Genomic DNA, 21,276 nt, shown 5'->3' on the forward strand with positions numbered 1-21,276 from the left:
TTTCTTTTGGTTTTTTAGCACATTCAGTTGCTGCCTGATTTTGATCTACTTCTGGTTCGATTTCCATTCTTGGTTGATGCCGATACCCTTCTGTTAGACTAAGAAGGGAGGTCATCTTAGATTTATTCTCCTCATGTTTCAAAACGTTAACTATGTTTGGGTCTTGTGAGGCCAGCAGATATGTATGCTGTCCCACAATTGCAGATCTATACATGTAATCAATTTCAAGGAAGCCCATACCTCCTTTGGAACGGAGAATATGTAATCTTGGTATGCACTGATTTTTACTAATCATTTGAGCATGAAGCATCCTAGTTTTCCTGTGTAGTCTGTCTGACATCTTTTGGGACCAGTCAGTCACTCCAAAACTGTAAGTTAGGACAGGAAGAGCAAACTGGTTTATAGCTCGAACTTTGTTCCTAGATGTCAATGCTGTTTTCAGGATTAATTTAAATCATCTAACATATTCCTTACTGAGATTTATGCACATGCGTTCATGTTTTATTGTTGATCCTTCATCATTTCCCAAATATTTATGCACTCCCTCCTACTCACGTTCTTTTATATCATGTTCTTATCCCAAACTGTTTTCTTGGTGCTGCAGCTTTCCTGCTTTAAAGGTTGCTTTTGCAGATTTATCAAGACCAAATGACATCTGAAAAAAATCTTGATTACTTGCAGTTATGCTTTCCGTTCCTCATCTGATGAGCTATACAGTTTTAAATCATTGACAAAGAGAAGATGAGAAGTCATTAACAGTTTGTTGCTCTCTGGAAGCCAGATTATAGCCATGACCTAATCTATTAAGTAGACCACTTAATGGGTTAAGGGCAAAGTGAAAGAGCAGCGGTGACAGAGCCACCCTAGCATTTCTCCCTTTGGATTTTTATCCCTGATATAATAATTTGTCCTTTATCATGGCTTAACTGCAAAGTGGTTTGCCATGATCACTGTAATGTAGTTTCAGTGTAGGATGCATCTTATACATTTTTAAATAAGCTTTTATCTATGAATGTAGGATACTGTCAAATGCTTTTTTGTAGTCTATCCATGCCATACTTAGATTCTTCCCCTTTTTACAGTTTTTCACTATGACTTTATTTCACAACAAATGATCCTTTGTACCATATGACTTTCTTTTATTATCCTTTTGTTCTGTTGCCATAATTGAGTTTTCTTCTAAATGACTACAAACTCTGCTGACATCAATTCCAGTTTATAGTTTATACGTCATCAGAAGGCAAGTTATTGGTCTGTAATTTTTAGGGTAGCTTGCAGGTTCACTCTTAAGTAGGAGCATTGTTTTTCCTGTTGTTAGCCAGGCTGGTGTCTGTTCGGGGTGCACTTATAAATAGTTCTTACTCATGGCTAAGTCTTCATCCAAAGATGTTAATACTTTTAGCCAGAAGTTAGGTATTGCATCTAGGCCTGGGGTTTTCCACTTAAAGGCTTTTCTTAACTTTGTTTCAGTCTCTCTGGCTGTTACTTCATCCCATTCCATATCCTTTACATTTGAACTTGTTATTCTTTCCTGTACTTATTCTATCCATTTAGCGTATTTGTGTTCCATAGGATTTTCATAAATATTTCTCCAAAATGTATCTATTTCTTCTTTTTTTGGTGGTCTTTGTATTCCTTTTACCTTGTTTCCCAATTCTGTGTAAAACCTTTTTGGGTCATCAATAAATTGCTTATTTTGTACTTTCCTTTTATATTTATCTGTGTTATCTTCTAAGGTTTTTTTTCTGCCTGTGCTGACATTTTTAGTTTATTTGCAGTAGTGCATGATAAATCCTGATCCAGTATAATATTGCACATTGCTTTTATCACACCTGTCTTTCTGAGTATTTTTGTTGATCTATTCTCTCTTCTATACTCTAACACTTCTTGTCTTAATTGATTTATAGTTTTCTATATTCGATACTTCCATAATGGCATTCGATTTCTCCCAGTCCTTTCCCTTATTACCCTGTTTTCTTGTGGAAGGACTTTATCTGTTATTAATTTGGCTGCACAGTAAAGTATCCTATTTATTTCTGTTATATCACATGAATCTCTATGGACTGTCCTAATTACTGTGGTCATTTGTTTTATAAAACTTCTAACGTTTTGGGTTTTGTTGACCTCCTGCAACCTATTTCTTTCATTGATCTTAATATGTCTGTCCATCTGTATTAAATCAAGTAACTCTTCTCTTAGATCATTTTCCTCTAAACTGAGGGCACATTCTTTGTTTGCCATTTCCTGCAGGCACTCTGTAGAAAGTTCCATAGCTGCTTCCTTTGCCACGTTCTGTTCAGTTTCACCCTGTGTCATTTGTTGCTGTTTAATATGGGAACTCACTGGCCTATCACTCCATGGCACTGACTGTGTCAGAGTTGCTACATTTTCCTGTTCCTTCCCTTGCTGTATAGCTCCAGCTGAACCTTTGTACTGGTTTCCTATAGGAGGCTCCAACATTTCTTCATATGTCAACTGATTAGATGCATCCTGCTCCACTGGTTTCTTATTAATTTGGGTGTCCATTGCTCTATCCTTTTATGGTGTTGTTATCGGAGTTAAATTTTGTTTTACACTTAAACCTTCACTTTGCAGGTAATCCGTAACCTCAATTTCTATTTCTTTAACTTCTCCATTACTAATCCTCTTTTCTACTTTTCCTCTTTGTTTTATTTTCCTTTTCTATTATTCTTCTTCTGTTGTCATTATTAGTATTCAAATTATTTTTATTTTATTTTCTTATTTTATTTTTTGGTGATCCCACCCACCCCCACATCAATTGCCTTTGTAACTAACCATCTTAATACCACCTTCCCAGATCCCCAAATTCCTGTACTCCCCAACCAATCACAACCTGCCCCTCTTAAATAACCACTCCCACCTCGACTCACTACACCTAACTCGTCCCACAATTGCTCACTGTTCTCACCCCCCCCCCCTCCTCTAGCTGACTATTACCATACATCTTGGGAGAGTGGCCTAATGGTTAAGGTGTTTGCCTTACAAACACAAGGTGCAGGGTTTGAGTCTCACAAGGGATAATTGGCTAGGCTTCAAATGGCTCGCAAGGGCAGTTAACCTAGTACTATGAACCTCTTCCCTCTATCAAACATCTACCTCCCTTTCATATTCTCATCATCTTACAATATGTTCCTCCCTCTCTTCTTACCCTTTCTTTTTCTTCTCCTAAACAAACTCACTTCCTACCACATTCAGCTAAACCTACTAACCTCTTTTCCCACCTCCTGTCATAAGACAGTTGACACCAACAGACACTACATCTCTCCGTTTTCTCCCTCACTCTTCTCATGTACTGAATTCAATCCACCCAAAATCAAACCATCTCCAAAAGTCCCCTCATTCCACAGAATTAAACAGAAATTTCACTCACTCTGCCCCTATACATCACTTTGGTTCCTCCCACTAAACATCCTTCAACTCTCAGGTGACAGTCACCCAAACCCTGGCCTATACTCAAATTCATCAAGTTCTGCCTATACCTCACAAATACTTCAGCAGGTACCTAAACCTAGTCTCAAACATCTCTCTCTCTTCAGTCAACATCCATAGCATTCTTAACAAGATAATTGAATTCCACACCTGGATAACCCAGTACTCCCCCAACATAGTCTCTCTGAAACATGGCTCAAACCACATAATGTAGAGAAAGAATACCCCCCCCCAGTTACAACATTCTACGCCTGCACAGAACACACAAAAAAGGTGGAGGTGTTGCCATTATGTACTCTCGCCTCCTGTCCATATCTCCCCCCATTAGCCCCCCCCCTTTCACCCAGCTGAACTCATTATTGCCAACTGCAAACTCAACAGTCATAAAACTCTAACCATAGTCGCCATCTATATACCCCCTGGAGAGAACATACCCCTATTAGAACAAATCCTACAGTGGATGTCTGACAATATGCATAATGAAACAATAATACTAGATGATGTTAACATCAATTGGCTGACCCTCATCTCTAACTCTCCCACCACCAGCATAAACCTATACGGATTCACCCCAACTTATCTCTTCACCCATATTTTTTCATAAACCCACAAATACCTGCTTTATCTTGGATTGGATACTTGTCTCTAAGCCTGACCTCTATCACTACTCTGAATCCCTACCAGATTCATTCAGTGACCACTCCCCTATACGGGTCCACAGATTCTCCCCCCATCTCTCTTGATGTCATAAATTTAGAGAGTGCCGAATGCAAACCAACTGCAACCCAGATACATTCAGTAATTATCTCTCTGCTATTTGACTGGTCTTTTCTCTTTTCCCTTCTTCTAGTTGAAGCTGTCCTTCAATTCAACTCCATCTTCCTAAACATTCTGAACTCCCTTGCCACTTCCAGAACTGTCAGAGTCAAATCATGGTGTTCCCCTTGGCTCTCCAACTCTACTGGGTCTCTTATCCATAACAAAAATTGTGCCTGGAAACTCTGGACTAAGATCAAATCTCTCACACACTACCAGCAATATAGGGGACTCAGAAATGTAACCAAAAAATACAAACTGTGGCAAAAAGAACTACTACTACCTCTCACCCCAAGATACTGAACCCAAGAACTCTAAAACATTTTTGAATACTGTCAACAAATTCTCCACCCAGGAAATCCTTCAACTCCCAACCCCTGCCCCAATAACACACCCCTTGAAACTGCTTCAATGTTTAATTGATACTTCATAGATACCATCAACAAACTTATGCAAACTGTCCACCCAACCAACCCGACACCCCCTGCCACACCCCCAACTGCAAAACAATCCTTTCTTGCTAAAACAAATGCCAACCAGCTACATCAAAAAATTTCTTATCAAACTTAAACCAGGTTCACTTCACCTGACAACCTGTTGCCTCTCTTCCTAAAAGCTGCTGTTGACTCCATAGCATAATCCTGTTTCCATCCTCATAAACCACTCAGTTAGTGAATCCACTGTTCCTGCCCTCTGGAAAAAGTTCCACACTATACCAATCTACAAAGGTGGAAATTCTGTCTAACTCTCTAATTATCTACTTATTGATATACCCTTTCCCCCCTCCAAAATTATTGAGCACTGTCTTTAGAAACAAAGCTCATCTTACTCTGTAAAACCTAATTACCCTTACTCAACATGGCTTCTCCCCTGCACAGCACTACTACTGCACTTATTTCCTTTACTAACTCCATCTTCCTAGCTAGAGACCATGATAAACTAGTGTCCTGTATCTTTTTAGATCTCTCCAAAGCCTTTGACACTGTCTGTAACCCCATTCTCTTTTCCAAAATCTCTCAACTCAACCTGTCCTCAGCAACTATCTCCTGGTTCAATAGCTACCTCACAGACAGACTGCAATCTGTAAAATGGCTGTCTGCTCTTTCTCCTTTTCTCCCCATCAAAATTGGCATCCCACAAGGCTCTATTTTAGGTCCCCTCGTTTTTAACATTTTAACTAAGCAACTTCACACATCCTGTCATCAGTCTTCCATCATACAGTACGCAGATGACTCCATCATTTCTATCGTTGAAAGTCCCTCTGACCTACTAACTCTAATACAAATATCTTTCAACCTCACTGAAACATGGCTTACTAATAACCGTCTCATACTTCCAAAATCCCTTTACCATCTTAAATCCTCATTCACCATCTCTTCCCTCAACAATACTACAATCATAGCTGAATCCCACACTAAAATGCGTGGAGTAATAGTGGATGACCAACTAAAATTTGACCTTTATGTACTTAACTGCATCAAGAAAACCCACCAAAAGCTTGGTTTACTCTATCAGGATCTCACTAGCCCAAGCTTGCCTTCTCCCCAACCTCTTTTACAGCTCTCAAATTTTAACCAACTTACAGTCCTCACTACTTTCCAAACTTGAAACCACCTACAACAAAGTTGTTAGATTTGTAGCCAATCTACCCTCAAGATCACACCACTGTCACGCTCTCCAGACACTCAGCTGGCTAGAATTTCCTAACCAACTCTTATTTACCCAACTTCTCATTATCCATACTATTTTGAATAAGCCCTCCGCTTGCCCTAGCATTTCCTCACTAGTCTCCCTCTATAAGCCCCCTAAATCCCTCAGAAGCTCTGACCAAGGTCTCTTACAAATTCACAAACCTAAAAAAATCTATTGGACAGAATTTCTACAGCTACTTTCCTGCTCTTGCATGGAACAAGCTCCCCATGACCTTAGAAACATTTCCTACATCCACAAATTCAAGAAACCTCTCAAAGGTACCTTAACACATGGATTTGCCTCTGTAGTCATCCCACATGAACCCACCCTTTCTCTATCACTATCCTCTCTATTCCTCCCTTTCCATACTACCATAACTTACTTGACAACTGCTCTGTATTGTACAATTACCGTCTGAAGATACCCCAATGTGTTTTGTAAATTCATTCAAATGTTTTATTGGTCGTGGTGGTGGTGCTGCGGTAGCATTGTTGCCTCACAGTAAGACGCTGTCCGGTTCAACTCTCAGCGAGAGCGTCTTCTATGTGGAGACATGCGTGAATGGGCATACCTTCGTTGAAGGTTGTGCGTCAGGGCTGGTAACTCGGCATGTAAAAATCAACTACCAATCATTAGCGGACCGGAGTTCCGCTGTGGCGACCCCTAACCGGGAAAAGCCGAAAGACACAAACAATTCAAATGTTTTATTGGATATTTCTTTGGTATGTTTTTTCTTCAATGTTATAATGCCTCTTACTATATTGTACTGTGGAGCTTTCTCTACATTTGCTTAACTGTTTTATTGTAAATTTTTCACAGTATTCATCTTTAATTTTGTAAATATTTTTGCTTACTTGTCCTGTGGAGCTTTTCTGTCCAGGCCTCGCTGAAAAAGGGCTTTTGCTCAGATGGACTGTCCCATTTATTAAATGTCAAATACGTTTTTTGTATTGTAAAATTTTCCATATCTGGATGTCTTTGCCTGTATTTCTCTTCAAATATCTTTGGTGCTGCTCTTTTTTGCATTGATTAGTTTTGCTTTTTCCTATGCGTAAATTTTGCACCACATTAAATTTCTTTTTCTTTCCCATGTCCATATTTCTTCTTCGGATGTTTCCTGCTCCTCTTGTTTCTCCTTACTTTGGGGACTAGTTGTCCCATCATGCTGTGATATGACCTATGTTAGACTTTCTACACTGAATCCTTCCCTTTGCAAATATTCCATAACTTCAGCTTCTATTTTTTTTAACTTCTACTCGACTCATCATCTATTCTACATTCCTTCTTTGTGATCTTATTTTTTTATTGTGAAATTTTCCATATCTGGATGTCTTTGCCTATGTTTCTCTTCAAATATCTTTGGGGCTGCCTTTTTTGTGTTGATTAATTTGGCTTTCTCCTTTGCATAAATATTGTACCATATCAGATCTCTTTCTTTCTCATGTCCATATTTGTTTTTTATACCCTTCAAACATCTTTAAATTTTGTTCTTTTAATGTTTCTACTTCCTCAGTCGCTTCTTTTTCCAAATGGCACAAGGTTTCTTGGTGTATATAGTGTTTTTCACGGATCTATTGCATTAATGAACACAAATTTTTATTTGAAGTTTCTGACAGTTTTTCTTGCGGAAGTATTTTTCTTTCGTCTAATTTCTCTCAATCTTTTTGTATATCTTTTGTCTGGAAATTCTGTATTTCTTGCATAATAGTAACAGCACATCATTTTTTATCCTCAATAGTTCACTCTGTTGTCTGTATGGCTGGGGGGGCATCCTACCCCTGGGCCTGGCCTAGCCCCATTGTAGAAATATTTCCATGTCTTGAGGATTCTACAAAATCATTTTTCCAGCCCTGGTACTAGTGCACCTACAAGGATTGGGCACTTTTTTATCTATGACTTGTGCACCCAGCTATCTTTATTTTTAACCTACTTCTGTCCATGATGTATGGTATATAAAATACAGTCTATGTATCAGTATTGTCTTGGTGAGATTTTGTGAAAAACAAGGTCCACCTCATGAAAGTACTCATCAAGATTTGAGGATGAATTCAGTTCCAGCAATACTTCTTGCCTTTTGCTGATTTTATCATCTCTTCATTCAAACCCTTATCTCTTCATTCAGACCCTTCTGGCACTGTGTAGGTAGCTCCATTTACAGTCAGTTCTATACACTGCTGTGTGCTGCCTTTGAGGTTTTGGACATGTCTGTTGCATGGGAGACTGTCATTACCTCAGATTTGGCTTTAGTAGATTTAATTTGCCCTGTTTGTCTTGATAGGTGAGAGAGCTTTTATGTTGCGAGTAAGATCTCTTATTCCTGGCTATGAGTTTTTTCTTTTGTATAACCTGTTTTTGAATTCCACTAGGGTAATTTGTTTTAATTTTAGTTCTGGTCTTATGTCTGGTAGGCATAGCTGTCTCTGCCTTTATTGACATGATTGTACAGGGATTTTGTAAGCAATTCTGCTTAGGCAGCTTTGTTCTCTTAGTTGGGGGAGGCTTGAAATTTTGACATGTTATCACTTAGCAATAGGAAGTTTGCTTTAGAATAGTTTCTAAATGTCAGTAGGTTAGCTAGAGTCGTAAAATGATTTTTGTTACAAAGGAGACAACTTAGTGGTCTGATCTTACCCAATAAGACAGTACACTAAAGGGATGCAACAATGTCTCATATTTGTGAGTAACAGATCAAGTATTTTTGCACCACTAGTGGGCATATGGACTATCTGGTCCAAGGTGTTTGCTTACAAATTCCTGGAATCTCTAGGCCTGTAAGTTTGGGGGTCGTGTAAGTATCCCAGTTTATAGTGGGGTAGCTGAAGTTGCCCATCAGTATGGTATTGAGTTGAATGTTGAAAGACTCATGTCGAAGTATGAATTATGTGTTTCTTGGGGCATAGAGCATGACCAAAAACATGCAGTGGCATGATATGGGACTTTACCTATGAAGATTTGGGCACACAGAAGCCCATGCATGTTGTCATGTTTGGCTAGTCTTGAGGTGAGTTTTTTGTTAGATTAACACCTCCACTTTTGGTCCATGCCTCTGAGGTAGCTGACCTAAATGTGTGGAAGGCATTGTAGCCTTGCATTTCCAGGATGCTGTCTATGACTTTAAACCATGTCTCATTAATTGCCCAGATGTCCACATTCTTCAGGGTGAGAAAAGCCTGAAGGGGGTGGATTTTCTTGTTTAGGCTCCTGAAATTGAGCTGTAACACATTTACATTTCTTTAGATTTGTATTGTGTAGTAATCATTGGTGAAGATAGAATGCTGCTCAGTGCTAGGTCAGTATCTGCTCAATGCTTGGTACATAGCCTGGGGCACACAGTCAGAGAGCTCCATAATGTTTCTTCATATAGTCCAGGGAGGTACATCTCAGGTCATTTGCTCACACGTGGACTATGATTAAGTTATAATGGTACTTCTAGTCTAATAATATAAGTGCGTGAATGATTTGTTGGATGTCGGCCCCTGATAGACAACCGACTGTGATTTTCTCCTTAAGCCTGGTGAGCAAAGACATCTGTGGTTTCACAGTGGAGTCTCGTGTGACTTGTATAGTGGGTAATGTGTTGGCTTGCCTTATGGACTTTGTAGTTGAGGCTTTGGAGGGTGTGGCTGTATGTGTTGTGTAGGGTGTTGTTTTGGTGGAGTGCTTTTAAGTTTGCTGAGGATTCTTTTTGTAGGACAAATGTCTAGGAGGTCTTCAGGGTTTAAGAAAGTTGCTTTTAAGTGCCTTCGCATATCTTGCTCTGTGTTAGGTCAGTACTACTTGTGGTGGGTGTAATGATTACATTACAGACAGCCTGATTGTTGTTTTGACTGCTTTTGTTTATGAGTCTTGCCACCAGTGACAGAATATATGAGAGATGCAATTACACTTGTTTCTCTAAGGATTAGTTGGTTGTCAGTGAAATTGATAACATTTCTACATTGTCTCAGGATGCCCATATCTGCCAAGCTGGGGAAATGCACATCCATGGTGTCAGGTCTCTTTTAGGTGAACTACAAAGGGATGGTACAGCAGGGGGTTTTACAGCAGCCTAATTTAAGTACTGTGAGGGTAGAAACTACAGCTGGACAATGTATAACTGAATTCATGTGGCAGTGCTTCCTAGCATGCAAACAGTTTGCTTCTTGTGCAACTAATACTGGGTAAAGTTACGAGAGAAAGGTTTTAGGGAAAATAAAATTTCTAATTGGCTGCGTCTATACAAGGCACTACTGGGACCACCACTGTGTAGTGAGCAGTGGAATTTATAGACTTCAAGAAAAAATAACTAGACCAGCTAAAAAGCCCTCTGGCCAATGAAACAATCTCATTTTAAGATTCCCAAGTCAAGACAGGCCAGGCTACCTTTCTACTGCCATTATAATTGCAGTCCTAGTCTCCTTAATGTGAAAACACGGTTTAGTTAGCCAAAAGTGAAAAAGTACAAGGAACAGATTAGATAGCTACAACATGTAATTACAAGGTAGTTCTAAGGCAGACAAGCCAACAATGAGGAACACGCATTTTAAGGCAATTTCAAACCACATTAATAGCAGCTAGACCAAGGAACAGAGGAAGTACTTTACAGTGATGAAACGCAGAAAAATGCAATAAATAAATTGGAAATACAGCAGCAATCTTCAGAAATAGCTTAGAAAATTGCAGTATTTCAATTTAAAGTTCTTGTCTTAACTTTGATGGCACCAAGTGGAGGCAAAACACTCTACACTTTCAAGGACACATTTGTGAGCTTTGTGAAACTGAGCCAAAAGCTGCTCAAACCCGCCAGATTTATAGGTTCAGATTCATTCTGTTAACCTGTTTTTTTTCAATCTCTCTCTCTCTCTCTCTGTCTCTCCCCCTTCCCTCTCCCTCTCCTGTCATTAGGAGAGTGCCTTTACAGGAGAGGGTTTGTATTTAATGCTGTCTTCTGTTTGCCTCTTAATCTGAGTATGTCGGTACTCTGTTAAAATTCTGAGATTTTCCTTTTTTTTTTTTTTCTTAGCTTGCAGTGCTTCCTTTTGTTTTCAGTGGTTTTCACCAGTGATGACATTCGATTATTGGTGTGAATAAAGTTTAGAATACTGGGATTAGATTGCTTATACTGGTGATTTTCGACTAGTGTGTACATTCCGCTGACTGTATCCCCTTCCTCAGTATGAAAACAAACCCTGCAATCATAAGTCAGGTTTCAGAACCCTGAAGTCTGTTCCTGCAGGCTAATTCATGTGGCATGGCATTTTGCTTGCAGCTGTAAAGACCTCCATGCAACTCCATTTGCCAGAGATCTGCGGTTTGATTATTACAGATGAGGGAGGAAAGCTTAGGAAGCTATTTGAAGTTTTATTTATAAAGCCTCTTTCGTTCTCAAGTGCCTAACCAGAAAGATGCACTGTACTGAACAATAAAAGAAAGCAACAGCAAAACACAGGATGTCAAAACAATAATAATAAGAATTTAACATGTTAAAGGAAATATAGAAGCATAACTAGTGGGTATCACTGTAAATGTCAAACTTTCTTTAATGGCATTTGCAAATAACCCAAAATTTTAAAGACAAAAACAACTTTTGTTTGTAAGCTTGTGACTGATGTTTGAGCAGTTTGTGTAGGATAGTACAGTACCTCTCATTTTACAATTTGGTTTTGTTTTACAGAGAAGCTTATCCAGAGTGCACTGTATTAGACGTCCGCCAATGTTATGATGTGGAAAAACTCATGTATCTGGATCAAGAAAGGTAAAGATTTATAGCATTTTCTTTAACCGATTCAAAAAGTATCACTGTTTCTATTTTGCAATGTTTTGCTCAAGTGTACATTTAAATGATAGATACCTTTTGCAGAACACCCTCTACTGTAGATCAGCATATTAAAGGAACAAAGTAGAGAAAGGAGAGAGACAAAATATGATAAAAGGTCCGAAGGGTTTAAAACATCTCTTTGAAAAGAATGTGTCTAAATAGTTCAAAAGACAAAAACTTGAAACACTTCTTTGAAAGACACAGTTATTGAATTACACAGTAGCAGCATTGCACATACTTATTCACTGTATTGCTATAATAAACTCCTCACACAGGGTAGAATAGTCTGTAAACCCTATAACCCCAGCTCCCTGTTGAGAGTGTGAAATGTGATACTCTACTCCTGACTCTCTGAAGATTAAAGTACATTTCTGACAAAAAGTGAATTCTTAAACTCACTGTTAAACTTAAAGTGTTTTGCAGAGGAGATTCTCTGGAATAGCAGGCTGCATTCCCACACCCACCGATACTTACATAAACTAACTCTGAGATGACTGCCTTGGAATGGAGGAATGCTTCAAAGCACTGCAGTCTGTTTCTCATTTCCTTCCTGTCTACACCCCACCCTATCCTTTCCACTCCATCTTCCTGTAATATCCAACCTATATCCACTTCCACCCCCTACAAGTTTTGTTTTTATATAAATGTTTGTCTTTCGGCTTTTCCCGGTTAGGGGTCACCACAGCGGAACTCCGGTCCGATAATGATTGACAGTAGAGTTTTACGTGCTGGCTTGCCGGGCCTAACGCACAATCTTCAATGAAGGAACGCCCACTCATGCATGTCACCACACAGAAGACGCTCTAACTGAGAATTGAACGGGCAACGTCTAACTGTAAATCCAAAGTTAACATTTCTATTCCTTACTCAGTTTGTAAATATTTGTGCCTTGCCTACTCTTCTTGTCAAGTGAGCTGTTTTCTGATGATACTGCTTTCTGTATTTGAGGGCTATATGTTGTTTGCTCTATTTCTTATACTAACCTATGAACCTATGAACCTTTTATTACTGAGTCTGAAAGTGGCCTGTTTAGATCCGTGCTTTACACTGGTTAACAGAATATAAAACAATAAAATAAAAACGTATTTTCCCTTAAATCCTTGCTGTTCCAGAGATTGCATTTACAGTCCTTGGACCTTTTGATGTCATACTCTGAACCCACATCTGTACATAACACTAAAGATGACTAGAAGCAAAATCCCAAATTTAGCTAAGTCCATTGCCAACTATGCTTGACCAAATGTCAAATGTATTTTCATATTTATGAAACATGGCATGAGTATGTGCCTTCTGTGGAAGGTTGGGCACCAGGCTGGCAACTCGATACTGTAAAACTCCATTGCCAATCATGAGCGGACAGGTGATCTGCTGTGGCGACCCCTAACTGGGAAGAGCCAAAAGAAGAAGATGATTCAAGCACAGGAGATCTGACAAAACTGCTGTCAGGCAGGTTGTCCGATTCTGAATCTTAATGTCTTTTGTCAGAAATCAGACTGTTTATCTTATGTAAATGCTAAACCAAGTCCTGTCAGAGTCTGCATTCTGTATACTAAATCTTCAGAATTCTTAAGAGTGTTGATCATCTGTGACCATCTTGCCACTTTTTTGTATAGAAATGCATTGCTAGTTTATGTTGCAGTTCATTTGGTTTTATGGGAATTTTTAGGTTACTGATTAAAGATGAGAAACTTAATTAGGTTTTCACACTTCATATTTGGCCTATTATTGTGAGAATGCCTTTGTGATCCTCTCTCTAAATCTTGGTGTGTGTAATCTCTGTCAGTCTCTTGATCTGAGAATGACCTTGACCATTATTTACAAGTGGGTCCTGCAGTGATTCAGTAATCCATTCCTGGATCCATGGATCTGTTTACAAGTACCTCAGAAGCTTTCATATAATAGAGCATCGCAGGGCTGAGAATTAAGTGGGAATTCAGATACAGTAGAAATAAACAACATGCACTCTCGTGTACACTGTATTCAGCAATGTTATTACTGCTACAGGCTTGGAACACTGGGAAAATATTACTGAAAATTTTAAAATCTACAGTTCTTAAAGCCTAGAATTAATTGAGAATTCATATATGTTTGTAAAAGAAATATCATGACAGGACACAACCCCATCAAGATATTTGGGGTTCTTTTTTATTTCTTCTACTCTTATCATAACATTTCAAAGACAAGGCAATTCTCTTTGGATTAAACCACCGCCTGATGCTTGTTGTAACACCACTGACATTATTATCTTCCATGTTTCTTTACATGTACTTTTATCTGTGTTTTGCACTGTTTTCATTTGTTGACACACAGCCTTTGGTTGGGACCGAGCTGGGGAGCACAGAATCTGCTTTATCAGTCTTTAGGCAAGCATACAAATGTTCACGATAGGCAAGGATGGCGTAAGGAGGAGATTAAGCTCTATAAAACAAAATGTTCATATCAGTCGTGTGGTATAGTATAATCCAATTTACAAATAAGGTACATTATGGCATAGTGTCTAAGTGCAGCAGTTCCAGAAGTAAAGTTTAGTGAAATATTCAAGTTGACCTTTAGCATTTCTCCAAATTAATACTATAAAAACTATTTTTCCGCAGTGTTGCTCAAGCAAAATGCTTAGGTGTATTGCTGTAAAACTCAACAGCTAGTATGTGTGCTGGTGCTCTGTATTTTGTTACAAATATTAATCTAGTCAATTTCATTGGCAGATGAAGATAAAAGTATTTATGGGATAGATTATTTTTTGTGGGTTCCAAATACATGGTATCCAAATGTGCATCACTAAATGGCCTGAGAAATTCACGAACACATCTGTTTTACAGTTCCGAGAAGTGAAACAATAGCAATGGCAAATATGTTGACTGACAGAGCTGTTGCTCATGCATACATTTTGTTTATTAGCTAGGGTACACCACCAATCCCAGTGAACCATTTTCAGGTTTAGCCTAGGAGAGTGCAGCAGACAGAACACAAAAGCTAATAGTTGCATGCATACTGATGAATAGTGAAGCACGTTTTGCTAACAAGCAATCAGGAAATACAACTATAAGTAAAAGAACAACTATAGCTAAAAAGCTATAAGCATTTAAACTGTAAGACGGGTTTCACAACTGAATAAAAATGCAGCATATACAGTTACAGTTCACTGTATAGCAGACAGAAATGAGAGAAAAGTTAAAGAAGGGTGGAAAGTGAGAAAGATAAGGAAGTAGATGGGCATGGCAGAGACTTCAGTGAGAGGCTAAGGGAAGGAGAATGGATTTAGGTTATGTTGCATATGCACACACATTCTGTAATGTACCATATTCTAGTACTGCTTATGCATAGCAACTTTGCCTTTGCTTCCCCCAGTCAGCCATGTCTAGGCCGCAAGCAGAAACACTAGTCACTAGGTTCCAAACTATAATGAGAAGCTAATTTGGAGTGGTACACAGGAGTATAGTCAGGTTTGTAAAAGTATCACTGTGTCTGAATTGTTTTTTCATCTGTGTACTACTTACAGCAACAGAAGTATTTGAAATTATATTTTCAACTTTCCTGTGTATTCTCACACACTTGTACCTGTGTCTGTGCAAAACCATGAAACACAGTATGTCTCCACTACCACTTATACATGGAATCACCACCATAGGCTGACATGTTGTACATCCAATACCGCGTACTACTTTGTCTGCACTTAGCATGGTGGTAGCACCATTAGGAGACAGTATGGCAACTTCTGTGCCCTAAATGCAGCCACTATGCATAGGACTGGGACACTGATATTAGTGTGTGTGTTTTTTGGTCAGAGTATAGCTGTCGTACCTGTGTGCCTTGTGGACAACATGTAGATTTCAGGTGCACAACCAGTGTTTACTGTGATCCTTTTTCACTGATCTTACTGACAGTGTTGCAGTGTCAGTGTTATAGCCCTGAAGGATGCAATGTAGTGCAACTTGCCTTGAAACAACTCCCACCTTCTACGTTATATTGACTTGCTTTATTGCTCTGCATTGTAGACTGGTGCTGACATGGACATTATCATCATTCTCAGCTCTGTACACAGCACTAGTCTGTCGAGTCAACTGTTGTTTTTTGATTAATTTGAAGCTTCAGTAAATTTAGATTAAATGATGTATTTGGGAACTTAAGCAGACAGCAGTGTGATTGACTGTTAATCAATCATCTTGTGGTACTGTGGTGTGGATGACCTGCATGCTGCTTTTGGTCCACAGTGACAATACAGTTACGGAATAATTCTCTCCTGACTTTTTTATGAGTAAAGTCACATACTGTTTTGTTACTAGAGTTGGCTATATGCTATAGGCTTTGAAAACTGGAAAAGTAGCAATGTTAATTTTAAAATCCATAGTTCTCAGGGCACAGAATTGCGGGAATTCAGATATAATGTTTATAAAAGAAATATTAGCATAACAGGACACAGCCCCAAAAGACCATAGAGGGAAAAACACAGCAATTTATAGTAATATGCTGGGACTTTTTAAATTAACAAACCCTTTGTGCATTGTATAGTCTTGTTATATTTTGATTCTTTATATGATGTTGCAGACAGGTGGCCCTAAATGCTTTCTAAGCTCATGAAGGTAGTAATACTTAGTTTACAGACATGTCATGTTTTGAAAGTGCTCAATTTCTTGTGTTGCATTGAGGGAAGCCTGTTTTATGTCTGTTGAACACTGTATCATGGAAGTATTGTTTGATGCTGAAAGATTGTTAGATAGCCCTTAAGACGAAGGGAATCTTAATGAACATTTGAGCAGATTATAAGTTATTTACTACAGGAGAGTGAAAAAAAGTTTCAGGAAGTTGTGTTAATAGGGAGGATTATAATGGGCTACATTTAATGGAGATTTTCAGCTTTCGGTATAATTCTCCAGAGGCAGTTTCCCATCAAGGTACATGGTTTCCCTTTCAGAAACAGTAAGACAGAAAATCAAAAGGAGAAAAAAAACATTGAATAGTCAAGTAACACATTATGCACTCCCTGAAAGCACTTCTATCACTAGAAGATGTAAATGTCTGTGCAGTAACAGAAACCTAGTTTAAGGCCTCAGAGAATACCCCGGCCCTGCAAGGTTACAATGGCTTCCACACATTTAGACCACAAAATAAATGCATGAAAACCAATGGAGGTGGTGTTTCAATCTGTATTAAAGATAAATTCACCTCCCGTCTAGTTAGACTGAACAACTACATGGAGTTACTCCAGATCAAGGTTACTGTGGGAAAAATGCCATTCAAGTCCTAGCCAGTTATAGATCCCCCTCCATGGGTCACAACACCCACTGTGCCTACTTAACCAAAACTGAAGGCAATCCAAATTTTACCAGACACACTGGTTTTGGGGGATTTCAATTTTCCCACTATCAATTGGGAAACTTATTCTAGCCCAAACTCGCTAGCACAAAAGTTCCTTGACTTTGTGAATTCAAATGCCCTGTAGCAAATTGTCCATACCCCAACAAAAGGAGCAAACATGCTAGATCTGGTCCTCACCAACATGTCAAACAGATGCACTGATGCATCTGTTTGATCGTCATTAGTTAAAACTGACCACAAATCAGTCACCTTTGAACTGACACTAACACCAGAACTCACAAAGGGTGAAGTTGGACTAAAAAACTTCACCAAGGCAAAACTTATACCCTCCTTAGGTGAAGGTATAAATGCATTCCAAACCACACCCCCAGCTGGAAGTGGTAACTGCGTCGAAGCTTACACTAAAGCCCTGCAAAATCACTTGCATAAGTGTATAAACTCGGCTGTACCAGAAAGAATCAAAGCCAGAGCCCCAAGTAAAACCAAGCTGACATGGAGGACTCCAGCATCAACAAACTCTACAATAAACCCAAAAAATTGCTGTCCAAGAAAACAAAGACAAGGACCCAGCAATGGAAAAGTAGCCTTCTCAGCCTTAACAGGCAAATAAGACAACTTATCAAATCCTCCAAGAACGCCTTTTAGAGAAACCTAGCAAGTATTGCCAAGGGTAACAATAAGGTCTTTTACAGCTATGTACATAAACTTAAAGGGAAGGACCTAAGCATGTGCAGAAGTGGCGACCAATGCTATCACACATACTGACCCCACAGAGATAGTGAACCTGCTAAGCAGATAGGTTTGGTAAACATTTCACTCCCTTATCCCCTCCTAACTTACAACAAACCCTTCCTCAACCACCCTTTACATATCTGAAGAGCAGGTCCTCAAAGCTCTATCCAAGGCAAAGAACACTGCCTCTATGGGACCAGATGACATCCCAGGATGTCCTCTGTACAGACTGAAACATGAACTACCATCCCCACTATACCCATCTGATGTTGTTAATCTTCATTCCATTTATCACCGATGAGTTACCAGTTTTGTTCTCTGAACCGAGTTGGCCTTATACCAAGCTTGCGCCAGCCAAAAACTCTCAAGCTAAGCTTTTACCCACAATACCATTCTCCCTGTTACCTCAGATCTCGTTTGCTGCATAGCCATAAAGTCGCACTCAAGCTAGCTCTCAGCTAAGTCTTTGATATTTTGATATATAAGTGCTTATTGAAAAGTCTTGATAGTTTATCCTTCTCTATTTTACTTGTGTCTAACCATCGCTAATTTTTTCTACCCTCTCTTCCAACTTTTTCCAGTCAAATTACCTGTTGGTAATCTTTGTACCATTGCTGGTACACTCCCTTCTCTCTACCTGCTGTGGTAATCTTCTAGTACCATTGTTGGTATTTTCCTTCTGGGTTTTCTGCCTAGCTGTGTGTATACTATTTTTTTTGTTGCTCTCTCTGCATTGGAGGGTTCGCCTCCTCCTAGAAAAGAGAGAGAGGCCACATTCAGTTCCCTCCTCACCATCTGGTGATAAGGAGAGACTACCTAAACCCAAACTTGCAAAACTTTCCGTACCGGACCCGAAGTCAGCTTCTATGGCACCGATTTTGGTACCATCTACTACAATTGTGTTGGTGCCTCCTTCGTCACAGACAAGGACTATGACCAAAACACGGATTTTGACCTCTACTCCGATCTCGACATCAAGCCTTCCTATGGTTCCACTAGCTCAGGTTGACACTCCTCCCTCGATCATCTCAAAATTGGAGACTGTGGTGCCATTAGACATTCAAGCACAGACCTGATATTCCCAGTCTGTGGACCGTTTCTTGGGGAGGTTTATAGCCCCTTCCTAGAGCATCCAGAGTCTCCTTCGGCATATCCATGAGATCCACCAGGAGCCTGTCCGATGTGGGCCAACTGCTGTGACAGCCAGGGGGATTCCTTCAGATTCAAAAACCCAGTCCCTTCTTAGACTTGGAATTTCTGCTTCACTGATTCCATCTTACTTTCCTCCTTCGACCTTTCAGGTTTCGAAGACCATGGCACCAACGCCTCTTTCAGCACCCTCAATTTCAGTGTCAGTAATGTATCTCACTTTGGCCCCAAAGCCAACCCTTTGGCCTTCTGTTCCTTCAGAACCAGGTCTTCCTCAGAACTGAGATTGGACTACAGGCTCCTTGGTACCAAGTTTGGTGTTGACCCTGTCTACAGTGCCTTCCACAGTGCCAGGAGCCATGTTGTTACCGATCCAGCTTGAGGTTCCATTCCTGGGAGTGGGGTGTGACCCTGGTTCTGAGGTTGTCCTTCTCGGTTCTTGGCTCCCACCCCTCTTCGGACGGCCCTACGTTCCAGGCAATGGAGAGGGCCCTTGCCTCTGTAGGCTTGTCTTAGGCGTTGGAATCCCAACCATGTCCTCCCCCTGAGCTGAAGCTGTCACAAGCCACCGTCCCAGAACATTAACCATGGGAGCTACAAGAGACCCTATTGCAGGGTGCCCTTTCCTCCTGGTCCTCCTCAGAAGCTCCCTACTGAGGAAGTTCCAAGGATAAATCATGCAAGAGGAAGCACGTGAACTCCCCTGAGGAGTCCTTTGCAGAAAATACAGATTACGATGAAGGAGAAGGGTCCCCACGATCATTCCCTGAAGATGTCTCTTTCGGAGACATTCTTGAGATCTTGAAACAGAGGGGTGATTGGAAGCCCAAAAACCCTTTCACCTCGGAATCAGTTTTCCTGCAGTCTTTTTGTGCTTGACCATCTACCTCTTGGGTGACCCCACCTGCAGATGACGGGTGCCCCACCTGCAGATGAGCTTGTTCAGCTTGTGGTGCAGCACACCTGCAAGGAACCCTGATGTTGTTGAGGCAATCCCATGGAGACCAGACGAGATTCTCTCTCACCCTGAAGAAAATCCACATTGGTCAAAAGATTTACCAGTAGATGCAATGGTGGTGGCAGCAGCCACAAAGAAAAAGCTTGCTGAGGAGATCCACATTGTTCCCCTGCCTAACAGAGAGTCCTGAGCAGTGGACAGACTGGGGAAGTGAGTATTTGCTTCATCGACCTTTGCAATTCTGTCCTTGATCTACCTGGCACATTTCACCAGACTCCAGAGAGACCTTATCGCTGAACTTTCTGGTACTCTATCAGGACAGGTGTCTGACAAGGTAAATGACAAGATAGCCTCACAGCTAGCGACCTTGGAATCAATATCAAATTCATCCATGAGGATAATTTCATATGCATCCGAAGGGGTGGCAAGAGCTGCGGGTTCAGATGTAGTTATGAGATATCACGCCTGGATGCACCTATGTGACTTTGCAGATCCTTTTAAGTCTTCCTTCCTTAACACTCCAGTGGAAGCATCTTCCCTGTTTGGCCCTAAAGTGAAGGACATGTTAGCCAGGTGTAAGCAGAATGGCAAGACTCTGCCATTGGTGTACATTTCTCCACTCCTCAGTGCTCCTTTTTCAGAAATCAGAGAAATGGGGAATTGTGGCACAAAAAGTCTTAGGTTCCTTTTCGTGACACACATGGCGAGTTCACCCCCAGAGGCAGAGGGGGGCAATTCTTCCAGAAGATACCCCTACAGAGGCATAGGAGGTCTGCGTAATCAGGGTTCCAGAGATTGGTTCTCTGGACAGCCCTATCAGCGCTCCCGAAGAGTGGCCCGATTGCTTTCCTCTGGAAGCAGTCGGGGAACATCTTTCTCTGCACCCCAATGCCTGGCTATTGATTACCACTGATGTTTGGGTGCAGAAGATGATAACCAGAGGTTACCAAATTCCATTTGATTCCTACCCAAAGTCACCAAAGCAAATTCCCGATGTTCCACCCAGTCTAAGGGAAGAAGCAGCTCTATAGATAGAAAAACTGTATTTAAAAAGAGTCATCCAAAAAGTCCCACCAGACCAGATCGGATCCATGCTCTACTCAAGATTCTTTTTGGTGCCAAAAAAGACAGGGGACTGGAGACCAATTTTGGACCTCAGCTGTTTAAACAAATTTGCCACCCAGACAAAATTCCGGATGCTCATGGTTCAGTCCATTCTCCCCTTTCTGGAGGAAGACTATTGGATGTGCTCAATAGACCTTCAGGATGTGTATTACTACATCAAAGTGGACCCCTTGCAAGACTTTACATGAGACTCCTACAGTGGCTTTTGTTAACCCAATGGTGTCCAAATCACCACCCTTTG

General features: G+C 40.3%; 1 protein-coding gene across 1 annotated transcript in view; it reads left to right on the forward strand.

Moving 5' to 3' along the window:
• LOC122792423 (CSC1-like protein 1) overlaps positions 1–21,276 on the forward strand; it is a 740,103-nt gene that overhangs the window by 218,558 nt on the left and 500,269 nt on the right. The window contains exon 4 of the mRNA XM_044060212.1: positions 11,612–11,692. Within this exon, the coding sequence (XP_043916147.1) occupies positions 11,612–11,692 (81 nt within the window). The remainder of the gene's footprint in view (positions 1–11,611; positions 11,693–21,276) is intronic.

Source organism: Protopterus annectens, chromosome 1.part2, assembly GCF_019279795.1.
Source record: "Protopterus annectens isolate FY-2018-M chromosome 1.part2, PAN1.0, whole genome shotgun sequence".
Lineage (NCBI taxonomy): Eukaryota > Metazoa > Chordata > Ceratodontiformes > Protopteridae > Protopterus > Protopterus annectens.